General features: G+C 46.7%; 1 protein-coding gene across 2 annotated transcripts in view; it reads left to right on the forward strand.

Annotated features, from left to right (window-relative positions):
- Window positions 1–10,319, forward strand: part of TMOD1 (tropomodulin 1) — an 80,521-nt gene that overhangs the window by 67,763 nt on the left and 2,439 nt on the right. For both annotated transcript variants that reach the window (XM_037492133.2, XM_037492132.2), the window contains exon 9: window positions 4,893–5,037. In XM_037492133.2, the coding sequence (XP_037348030.1) occupies window positions 4,893–5,037 (145 nt within the window). The remainder of the gene's footprint in view (window positions 1–4,892; window positions 5,038–10,319) is intronic.

The following is a 10,319-nucleotide window of genomic DNA, read 5'->3' on the forward strand; positions in this document are numbered from 1 at the left end:
CCCAGTGGCCAGGGATCCAACCGGTACTGCAGAGGCTGCGGGCAGCTTCGCAGCCCAGAGCTCAACTGCTGCGCCACCAGGGAGACCCTGGCTAACTTTATTTTAAGTGAGACTGAGTATGACTTTGGGGTTTTGGATCTAAAGAGAACAGACTCTTGAAAACCAAGAGAAGACTTTCTAACCAGTCTGTTGCATTCCTACACATTTAGCTTCTTAGCAGCAGTTCTTATCCTACACATACTTTTTGTGTCTGTAGTCTTATTGAGTGTGGAACTAATTTGGCCTGGAGATATTCAGCCCCCATAAGAGGACAGGCATGTGTCACTGTCTTTCTCAAAATGCCCATTAATTTCTTTTACTGGCTTCACTTCTCAGGGGAAAATGAGATAAAGTCAATAGAAATGAGAGAACAGAAAGTGACATAGAGAAACTCCCTCTCCTACACCGATCAAAATGACCCAGAATAAGGATTTGTAACAAAAGCCATGTCATATCATGAGTCCAGTTCCCACTGGAGGCTGCACTCTGTTCTGAAAAGCCAGGAACTTTCTAGACATGTCACAGACTGTCTTTAAATCTCTTACTCTTGAAGTCAACAAGGGATGAATTTCCAGCAAAGCCCCAGCTCTAACATGTTCTTTCCAGCTAACTGGGAGGGTGGGGTCACTGAGTGTACCTTAGTCTGAGTTTTCCCATCTGTGAAATGGGAAGGTACTCATGCTCTCCTGAAGGGGTTGTGCGGGAATTCATTGTGTTGGTTCCCTAATCAGTACCTGGGTTAATTCTCTGGGATGAATGGTGTAAAGTGAGACTCATTTTACTCAATATGCTTTAGTATTTCAATTTTTAATGATGAGATTACATTTTCACAAATAATTTATTTGATTTCTAAGCAAATCTGAAAGGGGGCTAGAGTTCTTTCCCTACCTCCCTCCACTGGCTCTGCAGCTGCCAGTCCTGGCATGACCGGCTCTTTGCTCTCTCTCCAGAGGGATCCTAATGGCCTTCACCCACTGTCCAGGTCACCCCCCCGACCTTTTTAATGCCATCCAAGCAAGTTATTCTTAGGTGCATAGGGTGCCACCCCTAGAAGCCTTAAAGGTCATAGCGCCTGAGATTTCCCCATTGGTGATGACATCTAGGAGACCCAGTGGAGACGTGACCTCCTCACTCACCTGCGGGGACAGCCCAACACCTTACCAGAGAGTTCCTTCTGTGCACAGACACTGCTGCTGGCAAGCGCTCACTCCTGCCTTGCTCAGCCCTGCCCCTCTGCCCATAGCTCCTCTCTCTGGCTCTGCTTCTGTCTTCTGAGCTCTCCCAGAGGAGTCAGATGCAAACCTGGTTCTTCAGACTGTGACTTGGGGGAAATTTTATAATACCTCTGCTCTTCAAGATGAAAGGTATAATAATAGTACATATTCCATAGGTTTGTAGTGAGAAAACGAGTCAGGATATGAAACATGTTATGACACTGCCTGCTGCACAGTCATCATTAAGTAGAAAGTATTTGAAAAATAATTCAGTGACCAGAGTTTTAGTCCTAATGCTATCTCCATAGTCTCTTCTCATCCAAGAAATGATAGATGCCTTCAACACTCAGAGTCCCTGGAAGAAGCAAATCTAAAGCTGCTTTCAAGTCTTGAGGTTCATTTTAAGATGTATGTGCACTTTCTGTTTTACTCCTTAAAGTAAAAAGTCATGGTTTTAGTCCAGGAAGATTTGGCTGTGATTTTCTTATGGAATCCTGTACCTTCTGGCAAACATCCAGACACATCTGCATGTATCCCAGGGATTTGGGAAACTCATTTGAGAATACGATACTCTAAAGTCCTTCCACTCCCAGGTCAAGGTCAGGCTTTGGTCGTGTCATTAATTAAGTGCAGGGAGCATGGTCCAGTTCCCATTCATTTATTCACCTCTAAGACGAGACAGTTCCTGTCTGTCCTGCACATCCCAGGGAGATAGGGAGGTTGCATGGGGGCTATTTGCATCAGGACACCTGAGGCTGGACTGAGTGGCATGAAGTGGCATGAAGTGCTGCATTGCAAAGCAGCACCCACAGCCCCTGCACTCAGGTGAGCCCAGTGTTTTCTGAGACTGGCCCATCCTGAGCACTAGCTGAGAGTTCCCACAGGTGACCTCTAGCAGAGGCCAGACTTCTTGATAAATGGGGTGGGTAAAGGAGCTGCTAGTTCCTTCCTGGGCCTCAGATGGTCTCTGTATTGTTGCTGGGCCAAGCTGGCCAGGCCCAGGGCTGAGCTGAGTCCTCTGAGGACAGGCCTGAGTTCTTCCCAGCACTTTCAGGAGCCTTGCCAGATGCACTAGTGGAATTTCACAAATGTCCTGGTGCCTGCCCTAGTCGGCTTCCCCAGCCTTGTCTGAACCCAGATGAGTCCTAGTGAACTCAGAATACCTGAGAGAAGTTCTCCATTAAGAGATTCAAATGTGGCTCCATGCTTGCCCATTTGGATGCTTGGCTGATGTGTCTTTTCAACCACGACATGTTGGTGTATATCGGGCATGTTCTTATTCTCTCCCCCCACCCACACAATTCAATTTACCTTGACCTAGTGATCCAGAGTACCATCCAAGGGCTCACAGCCTGGAGTAGCACCATCCAGCAGGACTTTCTGTTATAAAAATGTTCTATGTCTGCCCTGATCAGTATGGTAGCCACTGGCTGATGGTTAGTGTACAATTGAAATGCAGTTAGTACAACTGAGGAACTGGAGTTTTTATTTTATTTATTAATAATTGTTTAAAGTTAAAGACAGGGCCTACCTGGTGGTGCAAGGGGTTAAGCACCGCACTGTGAAGCAATCCGAAGCCTCTGCAGCACAAGTTCGATTTCCAACCGGCCAGGGAGCAACCCACATGGCGCAGCAGACCTCTCCTGTCTCGCCCGCTGCTCCCCTCAGCAGTGTATTTCAGTCAATCTGCCTGTTCTGTTCCCCACTCTGTCTCTTGTGAATCCTCTCACCTCCCCCTCTCTGCATCTCTGGCCTGTACCCCAGCTCTTGTATGCATAAATAAATATTTAAAAATAAATAAAGTTAAAGACATACATGCAGCACAAATGCTGACAGCACAGGTTCAGTTGTAGACACAGATGTGAAGGAAGGTGACCTAAATGAGGCAGGCAGACCTGGCTAGGAGCAGAGGGGGAGTTACAATGTAACTTGAAGATCATTTACAGAAGTAGGGATCAGGGGTGTCTTGATGGAAGAGGTGTAAATTAAATTGTGATGGGTATTATAGTACTAGGGATACATCAACAGGTGGATACGGGAGGGTCAGGGCCTGATGACCAGAGAGCGCATGGGCTTTTGGAGGAAACCTCTGCGCGCACCAGGCACTGTGAGCCAGATGCCTCTAGGTAAACAGGCTGAGTGAGGACTGAGAGAAGAAAGGAAGATAAGGACAAATTCATGTAGGACTTTGAGTGTCAGGCTGAGTAGGAGTTGGGGTTTTATACTGTTGGGTTGTTAAGGAAATGAACTAAGATACTACAAGTTGGGCTCAAGGCATCAGGAACGTAATATGCTCTCAATAAAGCACATTATTGGCAGTGGAAGTGGGTAGCTGTGTGTGTGTGTGGGGGTTGTTTTGTTTTGTTTTGCTTTTTATGTCTTGTTTATTTCATTGGATTTTTTATTTTGAGGAAATGTAGATTCCTATACAGTTGTAAGACACAATGCAGAGATCCCTGTGCTCTTTACAAAGTTTCCCTCAATGGGAATATCTTGCAAGATGATAGACAATGTCACAACCAGGATAGTGATAGGGATGCAGTCCAGATAAAGATGGTTTCCATCACAAGGATACCTCCTATCCCCTTGTTATAGCTAAACTCACTCCCCTTATGGCCTTGCTCCCTCCTTAAACCCTGGCAACCACTCATGTATTCTGCATTTTAATATTTTTTTCAAGAATCTGAAATAAAATCATATGATAATGTAACTTTTGGGACTGGTTTTTATCACCCAGTATAATTCTCTGGAGAGTCACCTAGGCGGTTATATCACTAGTTTGTTCTTTTTCATTGCTGGGTAGTATTCCATGGTCCTACTCACCTGTTGAAGGACATCGGGTTGATCTACTACAGAGAGTTGCTATAAACATTCATGTGCAAATTTTTGTTTTTGTTTGTCTGGGATAATGCAGGTCCCGTGGGGGGCTACTTTTTTAAACAAACCTAGGTTTTGTGCCATTCTACATACTCACCAGTAATATAGGAGCTTCTCTGCATCCTCCCCAACATGATATTGTCACTACTTTTTATTTAGCAGTTCTGATAAGTATACAGCAAGATCTCATTGTTGTGACTTGTATTTTCTTAATAACTAATGATGTTGAACATCTTGTTCTATATTTGCATTTGACATTTGACATTTTATATCCTTTTCAGTGAATTGTCTCTTTTCCCTCTCTAACCCTTAATGATTTCTCCATTTGTAAATTGAAGAGATTGGTCTAAACTACTATTAATCAAACCTGGCTGCATATTAGAATTACCTGGGGGATTTAAAAACACAGGCACCTGAGTCTCATTCTGATTCTGATTTAATTAGCACAGGGTATAGACTGGGCAGCAGCACTTTACAATCTCCTTGGGACAAGATGGTTTGAAAGCCCTCCCTGCTCAGATATTCTAGGAAGGCTGTCCTGGAGCAGTGGAATGAATTGTCTTGGTGTCCAGCAGAACAAAGTTTGAATCCAGGCTGATTGTCTCCTGGCTGTGTGACCCTTTACCTTCTCCAGACTTCCATTCTCTACCCTTGAAGGGGCGTGTTAAAACCCACACCCACCTCTCAGGTCTTTTGAGTGAGATGGTTTGGGTCCTGCTCAAATGGAACCATCACTGATTATTGTTCTTTTCTTGACCAAAGAGCCAGCCCCTGGGCAACAAAGTGGAAATGGAGATCGTGAACATGTTGGAAAAAAATACAACACTTCTCAAGTTCGGCTACCACTTTACCCAGCAGGGGCCCAGGATGCGGGCCTCCAATGCCATGATGAACAACAACGACCTTGGTGAGTAGAAGTAGGCACTCTGCTCTCTTGTCTGCACTTCTTTCCGCCTGCCCCAGCTGTGATAGGGGAAATCCTAAGCTGCCTTCACAGAAGCCCTCTGTGTTGAGCCCTCCTCCCTTTGTCACTGATGGAATTTTCCTGCATTCTGTGTTTGTGCCTGCCCTCCTCCCCTCAACTGTGAGGCCCTGTGCCCTGCAGGAGCTGAGCCTGAGCCCTCTGGCGGCGCTAGCCTGCTCAGCACCAGGCACAGCCTCTGCCTGTCTAGCTGAATGAAGGCAGTGTGGGCAACAGCACGAAGCCCACCTGAGCTGTTTCCTCTGCAGAATACCCTTCTCTGAACACAGAGTCTTCTCTCCATCCCATAGTCTGGCTGTTGTCCCAGATCCCAAAGCCACCAACCAGTGTTTCTACTAAAATCCCAGGCCTCAGAGGCTGCCCTTTGCATTTAAGTGAAGTTGAAAATGTCAGGTTGCATTAATTTGATCTCAGCTAAAGGCCTTGTTTTATTTTTCTTTAAAAAGAGAAAGAAAATGTCCCATTCTCACTGGCTTATGTCAAGTCAATTGAATGAAAAGTGAGATGAATCATGAATTTACTTCCAGGTGCCAGTTGTTCTCAAGCTCTGTGTGTGGTTATTTATTATGTGTAGTTCTGCTGGCAGCTAAAAGAACTTGAAGAGTCTTCAAAAACTGGAGTGTGGCTGAGAAGGCTATAGGAAAATAAGTGGGGGAGAAAAGGAGTAGGTCTGATATTGTTGATGAAATTGGTCATTGTGTTTAGCTGTGAGTGTCCTAGAAACAGGAAGGTGGAGGACAAGCCAAGTATTACAGAAGAGAGGGAAGTGTGATGAGTTAAGAAAAAAAAAAGAAATATGTTTTCTAAAGGACAGAGTCTTCAGTGAAATTTTCATCAAATTCAAACCTGCTCTGCACAGCACTTTTGTTTGTTTCTAACACTCAATAAAATGCAAACAGTTTAATATTCAAGCACATCTCAGAGTTTAGGTATGTCACGTCCTGGTGGCAAATCTAAGGCTAGGTAATACTTGGAAGATTGGAGAGGAGTGTGTAGTGGTGACAAGGCAGGTCCCACAAGGACTTACATGCCTAGATAATCACAGCGCTACACACACACACACACACACACACACACACACACACACACACATGCATACACGCACACCCCACCCCCAGACTGAGTTATTCATTTCAACAAACACTTGTTAAGGATGTCACAGCCCAAGAGACTATTTACCACGGACCAGCACAGCAGTAGACGATGAGGCCACCTCAGGGTTGAGAGAAGCGTGCAGGGTGGTCAGGGCATCGGTGAAAGAAATGACAAACAGACACACTTCAAGAGTGAAAATCTGAGTGTAATTTTCTTTGAGTTTGTGACCAGTATATCACAGGAACAATGAATATCAATGAAATCAGCTTGCTCATGGGCTCAGTCTATCACCATCAGGGAGGTGATCTACATAACAAGCAATAACTTTTATAGAAGAAAGAAGGAAGTTTAGAAAGACAAATAAGGGATTAAAGTTTGTAGTTCTAGAAAGAACGGATAAGATTTTTTGCATTCTTGTAGTGGTTCCTGGTGGTCGTTATCTTTTGATAAGCTTCTGTCTTTTCAGGGAACTTCCCTGTGCTTCCTCTGCTTCAGGGTGTTATGCTGTTCTCCCCCTGCGCCTAGTTGCCCAGCCGGACCTAGGGACCGTGGCGAAAGCCATTCCTAAAGGTCACTGCGGGGGGGGGGGGGGGGGGGGGGTGTGTGCAGCAGGTATGTAGGGTTTTGCTGTTCTCCCCCTGCGCGCTGGTTGCCCAGCTGGACCTAGGGACGGTTAACCCTAAAGGTCACTGCAGGGGGAGGTGCAGCAACTATTCACTGCTCACTCCAGATGCCACTTTTTTCTAGAGTTGCAGTTCTCGAAAAGTCCATAATACAAACAAACAAAATGTACCCAGTGCCTTGGTTTATCTGAAGTGCTCTTATTTTAAATAAAAGAACAAACACAAATAACTAAGAATCATAATTAGTATGGTGTGACAGAGGTGAGAGCTGTACTGTCTTGCTGAAGGGCAGCAATCTGAGCTCTGTTGGCCCAGCTGTGATATGGCTTCAGAACCAGTACTTAAAAGTCTTTCTGATATGCCAAAGCCTCACATCTTTTTCTCCCATTTGACATCATCCTTCATATGTGCCCTTCGTTACCTGTCTCAAGTCTAGTGCACTTTTGGTTCTTCAGTGGGCTTTGGGGGGGTCTCCATTTTTGGGCTCTTGGACAGCAGCAGCGTCCGGTCAGCTCTGAGAGTGACTTTGGGGTTTCCAGGTCGTCGGATCGGGTAGGACGCATTAAAGACTTTATTTCCTATTTTCTCCCTGAGTTGTACATTTTCCTTATTTCCTTTTCTCTTGTAAATAAACCTTTTATTAACCCTTTTGCATGTGTCTGTAGTAGAGTATTCACAAGTCCCTTTAAAGCGCGCGGGTGAGGACCCACAGCCAGGAACCCGTTTAATATCGGGGTTGCTCTATAACAGCAAGAGGATCTTCAGGTCTTTTTTCTGGGGACAGAGGTTCCAGATAGCTGAGGGCCAGGGTTACTTCAGGGAGGACACCAGAGTCAGCTGGAAACTGGATGAAATGGCCCTTGAGAACTCACCCAGTCCTGAGAATCTATGATTCCAAATCCAGGTCCAACTCCTGTCCCCAGTGACTTCCTGCTTTGCAGCGGGACCTCGAAGTGCCAGAATTGATAGGGATTTCCAGCTCAGCCCACCAGTTCCCTTTGGAGGAAACTGAAGCTATTTCAGGGAGGGGCTGCCCTTGCAGGTAGTGGCTCAGTCAAGTCCCACCACTTCTTAGTTGCGGCAAGCACTTTGTAGCATCGTGTTCGTGTGCCCAGGACTGCTCAGTGACATCCAGAGTGGCAGAAAGGTTACTTTCTTGCCTCAAGGACCTTTACAACCTTTTAGGGGAGAAAAGATTCAAAAACATGCCTGAAAATTCAAGAATGCCTACATGACTGTAACTAAGCAAAGCGAGCATATGATTAATGAGGACAGAGGCCAGTAAGCAAAGCATCCTGATTGGGAGTAGCCTTGAAGTGAAGAGCTGGGTTGATGGGGGAGGTCAAGAGGCATTCCTGGCAGGGAAACTAGTACAGGCAAAGGTAGTGGGATCCTGTCTGCAGGACAGGAGAGACAGAAATATCTGAAAAGGTTGGAGGAACTGTTATAGAGAGATCGACCTAAAAGGAAAAATAGGTGTTTGCAGAGAAGGAAGGCATTTCAAGTAGAGGGAGCAGCATGAGCAAAGGCAGGATGGTCAGCACGCATATGTGGTGGTCACAAGAAATAGGGCTGGGTAGATGCTGGGAAGGCTGGGAACCAAAGGCCTTCAATGTCAAGCTCAAAAGTTCGGTGAAGAAGGCAGGTGGAAAACTGGGCTACCCAAGAGAACCGTGCACAGCTGCACCCTTGGGCTTTCCCACAGGAGGGATTAGAGCACAACTGTCCCAGTGATCCATGCAGCATTCAGAGAGTACTGGGTGTAAGATTTCTAGCTCTAAAAGTAAATTTGTGCCCATCTGCTAATTTTGTAAAAGAAATACTCTAATAGTGTATCAGCTTTCTCTTGCAAAAGAGAAACTGTGATTTTCCCTAGAGTGCAGTATTTTCCCCCTGCCCTCAGTGCTACCATGAAGCAGAGAGGTTTCCATGTTTTCCAGCTGAGTATTTTACTGTGAAGCCAACCCCCTGCCCCTGCCGGGCCCCTCTGGTGTTAGCAGTGTCCCTGCTGCAGCCCGTGGAGGCTCACAGAGGGGAGGGCAGCAGGCCTCTCCAGTTTCCTTCTCTCTCTGACCTGCCCCTTTGCTGGCTCCTGACCCATGACTGGGGTTTCTGTGCACTTGGGGCTTTGCGCTCGGGTGGCGTGCTGAGCATCCTGGTCCTTACCCGCTTGTGCACTGGGCACCTATCAGTGTTCAGAGGGAGACAGAGGGCCCCAGGGGTCGAGGGTGTCAGGAAGCACCAAGGCTCCCCATTTACTTTCCCCGAAACGATACCTCAGATGCCCCAGCCTGCACACTATTTATAGCTGAGCGCTGAGCTAAGCAGGCTTCCAGGTCCTGTCAACCTGCCGCGAGAGCTATAATGAAGCCTGAATTGCAGCTTCCAAGTGTACATGTTGGGGTGGGGTGGGGAGGAGGGACACCTGTAAAGCAAAATCTTTCCTACTGGAGAAATCACTCTTTTACTGTATTTCAAGGAAGACCTTTCTAGTAGCACCCCAGATACATGTACACCAAATTGGTTTCATCATCCTTCCCCAAAACCATGTCAGGAAAGGACACTATTTTCCTCTCAGCCACTCAAGCCAGAAATCTGGGCCTCTGTCTATATGCTGCCACCCCTGCCAGCCACCTCTCGCCATCCCCACCACCCCGCCTCAGTCAAACCCATACCCTTCCCACAACTCCTTCCCAGCAGGCTCATCCCAGAGCTTGTTCTACCGTCCTGCTTAGAATGCCTCCCAGAACTCCTCCCAGTTGTCCCTGCTCCCAACTTCTGCTCCTTGCCATGGCTCCTAAGTCCCTTAGTAGTGGTAGCTGGCACTTGCATAGTGCTTACTGGGGGCAGCCTACCAGCTCATGCAAAGCTCCCCCAAACTGGCTAGGTGCCAGTAGGTAATTAGCCTCTGTCAGTGGGACAAAGATTGGAACTGGCACCCTCCACCTCCTCTCTTTGTGAGGAGCTGCCGGACTCCTCTTGTGACATCCCAACAAACCATCTCTTGCCTTGTGTTTGTACTAACCAGCCCAGTGAACTTGAGTGCCTCCTAGTGACCCCAGGCAAAAGCATCCCTTTCAAGGGCTATGACGCCTGTGTTCCCTCTGCTTTCCCACCATCTACCCCTTTACTGTTTCAAGATGCAGCAGACACATCACCTTCCCACTCAGGGAAGATCTGACCACGTCATCCACTGCACCTCTCATGCTAGCTAGAGATCTACCAAGCACCTGCAATGTTTAATCAAACTTAGTGTTGGTATATCTTGATCCTCTGCTAAGCCATTATCTTTCTAAGTTTTGTGGTTGGTACACAGTAGCACTCAGTAAATGCAGGTGAAGATACAAATGAATATGGAATGTTCCCCCAAAGATCTGATAAAGGTGTTGGAGCTTGGTGGGAAGTGGGAGAGGGAGCCGAGCAGCAGATGAGGTTGCTCCAGATGACTTGCGATCCCTCTGGCTTCGACAATAAGCCAGAGGAGTCACT

The sequence above is a fragment of the Talpa occidentalis genome, unplaced genomic scaffold, assembly GCF_014898055.3.
Source record: "Talpa occidentalis isolate TD23 unplaced genomic scaffold, MPIMG_talOcc4v2.1 talOcc4.7, whole genome shotgun sequence".
In the NCBI taxonomy this organism is placed as follows: Eukaryota; Metazoa; Chordata; class Mammalia; order Eulipotyphla; family Talpidae; genus Talpa; species Talpa occidentalis.